The 6,570-nt window shown below is 51.7% G+C and overlaps 1 protein-coding gene across 1 annotated transcript; it reads right to left on the bottom strand.

Annotated features, from left to right (window-relative positions):
* Positions 1 to 4,727: 4,727 nt before the first annotated feature.
* Positions 4,728 to 5,663, bottom strand: LOC135324048 (olfactory receptor 14A16-like). Its single transcript, XM_064499481.1, has one exon. It carries the CDS (start codon positions 5,661 to 5,663, stop codon positions 4,728 to 4,730), a length of 936 nt encoding a protein of 311 aa, XP_064355551.1.
* Positions 5,664 to 6,570: the final 907 nt, after the last annotated feature.

Genomic DNA, 6,570 nt, shown 5'->3' with positions numbered 1-6,570 from the left:
TTGCGAACTGAGCAGCAAAAGGAGGCAGCCAGCGATCCTGTGCTCTGAAACACTATGGCTGTTTCCAAGCTCTAACTGAGCAGGCTTTTAATGGGCCTTGTTTCAGCTGACTGCTGCAAAAAGGTTTGTGTGCTCATTACTATGTCTCATGAACCCTTTCCGCTCTAACTGTGTTTTTTCGGGCCATGGTGAGAGGGGTCCTTGCTGCATTGGAGGAAGGTAAGCCAGAGGAGATCATGAGCAGTGCTTTCAACCTCGCTGCCACCCATGAGGACATCCACATGCTAAGGAACCTTTGCTGGCTCTGGGATGAGGTAGCATTTGCTGCAGTGTAGTGGTGTTCTCATGCAGTGTATATTGAAAACTATCCCTTTACCATGGATGTGAGTTTTCTTTTAAGTTCTTTGCTGACCCCCCACTGCAGATCTCAGAAGTGTCTGTGTTCAGGCTCTGATTTTCAGCCTTGAAGGGCGCAGTGTTTCTGAAAGCACCTGTACTTCTTGTCTGGTGCTGCTTCCCAGAGTTAGTCACATTCAAGTGCAGCTTAATTGGAGTAGGTGACCATTTTTTCTAGCAAACTCTGAAGAGGTAACCACATGCAAAATTCTCGGAACAGAAGCTACGACTGGAGTTTTCTCAGGCAGCTGCCTACTCCAGTGTGGCCAGCAGATTAGCATGGCTGTACTTTTCATTTGGTAAACCAGTGTTGTACTTTTCCTCCCAAAGCTCACTGTTTATGATACCAATTGCGGATTCCTGCATGAATCTTGTGGTGTAAAGAAGGAAGGAAGACTATCCAGTGGTCATTCTTTCTCTACTTTCTTCTATCCAAGACTAATTTCTAGGGGCTACACAGCTGTAAGACATGGACCAGAGGAGTGTACCTCTCACAACAGGACTGTGTCCCAGTGTCCATTGACTTGAGAATGTAGTGGGTGCAGGTGGACAGTCAAAGTGGCTTTTCCTTAGAATTGCATGAGAAGCGCAAGCAAGCAAGACGAGTCATAGTGGTTTTATTCTGATTGCAGTCTGAGGTTGTGCTGTGTCTCATTTAACAACTGTGTCTCAATAACAGGTCATAGATATCAGAAAGAAGACCACCAAATGTTTTGATGCAGTGGGACAGAAAGGCAGCAAGCTTTGTGGACCTTTGTTATACCGTCTCCGCCACTGCTTTTCTGCTTTGACCCACCATAAGGATTTCTCAGGTTTTCTCCCTTGATAGGTGCCACACAGGCAAGCGTGGGACTCAGCATGGTGCAGCCCATAGAAGAGGGGTTTGCTCTGGGGTGCTCCCCAAGAGTTAAGGAAGTGTGGGTGCACCACGGCCAGAGTCACTACACTGTGGGGTTGCTGTAGCCCTCCAATGACCCTGTGAGTGCTGAGCAAACCTACTCAGCAAAGGAGCAGTGACACTGCAGACTCACCCTGTAAGCACCTAGGTACTGTGAAATTTTGCACTGGGTTATCTGTTGAATATGCGTGCTCTTTATCTGTTGACCATACTGTTGACCATACTGATGGATGAGGCCATCGGTTCTGTTGTGTAACCATGGTCTGGCATAGTTTGAATGGATAATGAACTAAGGCCAGGAAGGATGAAAGAAAGTAAGCCACATACCTCTGTGTGGTCTCGGACTCACCGTCAGCTGGCCTGCGGACCCAACAACCCACCCATCAGCAGATGGCCCTGATGCCAACTGCCAGGGAGAACCTGAATCATCCCAGCACAGCCCGACTGTGGTGAGAATAATCTGGGGAAAACTATACCGGAGGAGTGGCCCGTGAGGACAAGGAAAGGGCGAGAATGGTCATTGCACTGTGCATCCTTGTCTTAACCAAGAGCTCTGATATAGGTGTATATATATGTTTAGTTCTGTCATTTTTCTAGCTTTACTATACTTTTTAGCTTTGTTATACTTGTAGCTTGTCTGGTGTTAACTGTTTAGTGTTGTCCAGCATCTGTCACGTGTAGAACCGCTTAGGTCTATTAAGTTCTCATACTTGACAAATGGTGATCTCTCGAGTTCAGTGCAACTAACCCCGCAATCTGAAAGAATCCCGATGCCCCTCTATTGGCGTGTCACACCCTTCCTTTCCTCCCCCTGGAGAAGGGAGTCCCCAGGCAATGCGGGACTTGGCTTTGGCCGATGGGAGGGGAGCACAGGGCAGAGCGGAAGAAGCAGATGGAGCCTCCCAGGGTGCACGAGGGAGTCCTCCGAAGCCCAGGGCTGAACCAGGGACCGTTGGGTCTTCTCCCTGACCCTCTCCCAGCCAAGCTCATTCTGCCCTGGCCCTCTGCCCCCGGCCCTCTTACCCCTTGCGGGCAGCTGGGGCTGCCCCAGCTCAGGGCAAATGGTGCATAAACACTCAAGCTATGAAACAGAAACACCTGCTCTCCTAACTATCTGTCATACAATCAGACCCAAGCAGCTGTCCTCGCTAAGACTCTGCATGCAGTGCTACCTGGGTGGGAGTCCAAATCTAAAGCACTCCTTACACCTTTAATTCAGCTGTTGGGCAGGAGTTGCTGATGTGGATACATCGAGCAATGTGATATAGCGAGCTTTTCTACCTGCAGACTTTCCTGGGACCTGCTCAGCTCCCAGCTTCCCTTGCCAAGGCTTTCTTGACCATAGTGAGGGGGCAGATCAGCAGAATGAGGACAGGGTCAGGTCAGGACCTGAGAGGTTCAGGGCCAGGCACAGGCACGTCCACAGCATAACTCAGGCACAGTTTAAGGACAAAAAGAACAGTTCCCCAGCAAGGGGGAGGAGGCCTCGCAGTGACACTGGTAACTCTCAGTCTCCCCTGCTCTTGTGCCCAGCACATCCCCCTCCCTGTCTGCCTGCAGCCCCTCCATGCCCACCCCACTGCCCAGCACAGCACCAGAGCCCTGGCCCTGCAGCCCCTCCGGCAGCTCCTGCTGCCCCGGGGACAGAGCCGCCTGCCCCAAGCTGGTGACCAGAGAAACCTGTTTCTCATTTTCTGCCTCTGAATGCTGCACTGCTCTTCTGGGATGTCCCTGCTCCCCAGAGAGCCTTTCCCCAGGTCAGTGTGTCTGTGTGGCTTGGCTGTTCCTGCACCCCTGCCCTGGGCTCCCCACATGGCCCTGGGCTGGCGGTGCTGCTTTGCAGAGCAAGCAGGCTGTGGGACCATGGGGCCACAGGGTGACTCCTGACTCTGCACGGGCCATGCTGGTTGGGGTGGGAAGCAGACCCCACCAAACAGGGCTCATCACCACTGACACTGCTGGCACGTGTCTGCCCTCATGGGTGGTGCTTAGAGGGGCCCCAGGGCATCTGCAATAGCAGGAGATGTTTTCAGGTGTGCACTAGCTCTGGCCTGTGGTGTTTCCCTGGGGGTACATGAATCAGTCTCCAGTCCCCCTTCCCTGGGCCTCCACTGCCTTTCCAGGGATTCCCTATGCAAACCTGGATTTAATGCTTTGTCTTTGGGTGACTCTACCATCGACTGTCCCTTGTTTGGTGAGACTCCACTCACTGCCCACCCCCAGGCCCACAATGTCCCTGGAGATCCCCTGAGCTCTCCTGGGGGCTCAGGTTCCCTTCCAGAAGGATGGGCATCTGTCATCAGCACTGTCACCCGTGTGACAGCTCCAAACACACAGTTCAGAGACCACTCAGCAGCTCCACTGGCAGTGGTCACTGAGAAATGAACCCTGAATCCAGCCCTTGGTCCCTGAAAGATCACACAGGGACTCTGCGCTCATCCCGTGGAGCCCACAGAGTACACATGCAGAGCAGCAGGCCCTTTCATGGTGCCATCCCTTGGGCATATTTTTGACCCCAGCTTCTGAAGAAAGGCCAGACTTCAGGCACGTCACACAGGAGATCCCCTTTTATTACAAGAGTTATTTGGAAGGCCAGGTCTGGCATGAGAGTGCCCATTGCCTTGTCCTGCCTGAATTTATAGGACACATGCACATGGAAACACAACCCAACCACTACCAGGTTATGAGAACTGCTGGGCCATATACCCAGAAGAGAGCACAGAAGGACAGTGTGGAAATGAAGAGAACACCTCTGAAAAGAGAAAGTCCTGCTGCTGTTGGTGGGCATGTCTTGGGAAAGCTGCAGCCACCACACAAAGGCTGCAGTGAGGAAATGCCTGCTGTGGCAATGGGGGGATGGTCCTGAGGAGCACAGGGTCTGTCCCCCACAAGCTGCTGCCTGACTCTCCTCCCCTCTACTTCTCCTCCGCTTGTAGTTTTGGAGCACTGGAGAGGGAAGGAACCAGCCCAAGGTGGTGCCACCCTTGCAGCAGAGGAGTGTGAGCTCACACTTTGACAATGGCCAGGGAAGCTGAGCTCTCCTAATGGACATGGGACCCATGGTCTCACCCCACCTTTATTTGTGTGAGCCTGACTCTGTCCCCTGAGCTCCCCTGGTGTCAATGCAAAAGAGACACTGCAAATAGAAACTCTCCTCATTGCCCTGAAAGCATTTGAGGGAGCTCAGACTAGCAGACTCTGAGGTTCCCCTATCTCTGCTGAAGAAGGGGGAAGCCTGGCTTCCTGCTTCAGCATGGTCTCTTGGTCAGATTAAAATGAGAGATTCCTGAGGACAAGTAGCATGATCCAAAGCTTTTTTTTTTTTTTTTTCCTTTTTACAAGAATGTAATAGAGGAAAAGAAAGAAAGAAATGAAGAACACATAACCTTGAGGCCAAATGCCCTGTGGATGATGAGTGGATGCACTGGGACAGTTACTGGTGCTGACCTTCTACCCATTGAACCAGTTTCCTCAGTGCATCCTTGAGCTCCTTGTTCCTCATGCTGTAGATGAGGGGGTTCAGGGTTGGAGGCACCACCGAGTACAGAACAGCCACCACCAGATCCAGGGATGGGGAGGAGATAGAAGGGGGCTTGAGGTAGGCAAATGTGAGAGTGCTGATAAACAGGGAGACCACAGCCAAGTGAGGGAGGCACATGGAAAAGGCTTTGTGCTGGCCCTGCTCTGAGGGGATCTGCAGCACAACTGTGAAGATCCACGTGTAGGACAGCACAATGAAAGCAAAACACACAAAGACTAAACAAAGACTAACCACAACAAACCCAACTTCCCTGAGGTAGAAGCCTGAGCAAGAGAGCTTAAGGATCTGGGCCATTTCACAGAAGAACTGCTCCACAACATTGCCTTGGCAGAGTGGTATTGAAAATGTGTTAGCAGTGTGCAGGACAGCATAGAGAAAACCACTGGCCCAGGCAGCTGCTGCCATTTTGACACAAGCTCTGCTGTCCATGAGGGTCCCGTAGTGCAGGGGTCTGCAGATGGCAATGAAGCGGTCATAAGCCATGGTAGTAAGAAGGAAATATTCTGCTGAGAACAAGAAGAAAAGCAGGAAAAGCTGGGCAGCACATCCTGAGTAGGAAATGGCCCTGGTGTCCCACAGGGAATTGGCCATGGATTTGGGGACAATGACAGAGACGGTGCCAAGGTCGAGGAGGGAGAGGTTGAGGAGGAAGAAGTACATGGGGGTGTGGAGGTGGTGGTCGCAGGCTATGGCTGTGATGATGAGGCCGTTGCCCAGGAGGGCAGCCAGGTAGATGCCCAGGAAGAGCCAGAAGTGCAAGAGCTGCAGCTCCCGTGTGTCTGTGAACACCAGGAGGAGGAATTCGTTGAAGGAGCTGCTGTTGGACATTTCCTCACCCTGGGCGTGGGGGACTGCCCAAGGAGCAAAAGACATTGAGAAGTTAGGAGACAGTTTTCAAGCAAAACAAACAAACAAACAAATGTTCCAGTTTTCCTCCAGCCCCCCATTTTGAACCCCCCATACTGCATCTGTCTTTGCTGAGAGGATCTTTGTGCAGCTGCCTTGCTTGAGCTCCACTTCGCACTAGCTCAGTGTGCTGTGAGGAGCAGGGGCCTCTGCCTATGGGCTCCAGAGGAGCCAGTCCTGCTATGCAGTGGTGGGAAGGAGGGAATGGAGCTGACTAGCTCTGACATACAGAATTTCTGCCAGATGAAAATTACTCCTCATGCGGAAGGCCTTTTCAGCATCTTCACCATCAGTTCTAAAGAATGAGGTTTCAAAAAACAGAGTTTTAGGAATTTTGTAATATATATTTTTTCTTTTAGTTATCCTTGTTCCCCCTGGGGAGTGTTCCTCAAAGGTTAGAAATCTTTGGCATTTCTACTGAGTCCTGAGAGGAAAGGATTCACTCTCACCTGGTGCAGAGTGAGGACACCTAGTCTGTCTATTAGCCTTGATCCCAGCTCTCCTGGGTTGCTACCTCTTTGAGCTGGAGGATGAGCACACTCATATGTTGCCTGAAAGAGAATTGAGCCACTGCTGAGAGCAGAGGAGTCCAGTTTCAAGGTGTAGATCTCCAAGCTTCTCTCCCTTTCTCAGAGCACCAGAGGGAGGTCTCCACACTCTCCTTCTAGCCAAGGACACACAGCGCTCTTTTCAGCTGCCCCTATACAGCTGCCCACCACCACTTCCATACTCTTTGTACCTCTGCAGCTTCTTCATGGTCTCTCAGATAGCACAGAGATGCTATGAGACAGCTGTGCCCTTCTGCAGGGCAGCTTGTAGCCTGGCAGGA

The sequence above is a fragment of the Dromaius novaehollandiae genome, chromosome 30, assembly GCF_036370855.1.
Source record: "Dromaius novaehollandiae isolate bDroNov1 chromosome 30, bDroNov1.hap1, whole genome shotgun sequence".
Taxonomy (NCBI): Eukaryota; Metazoa; Chordata; class Aves; order Casuariiformes; family Dromaiidae; genus Dromaius; species Dromaius novaehollandiae.
The sequence above is the reverse complement of the archived record's forward strand: the minus strand, read 5'-3'. Positions and strand labels throughout refer to the sequence as shown.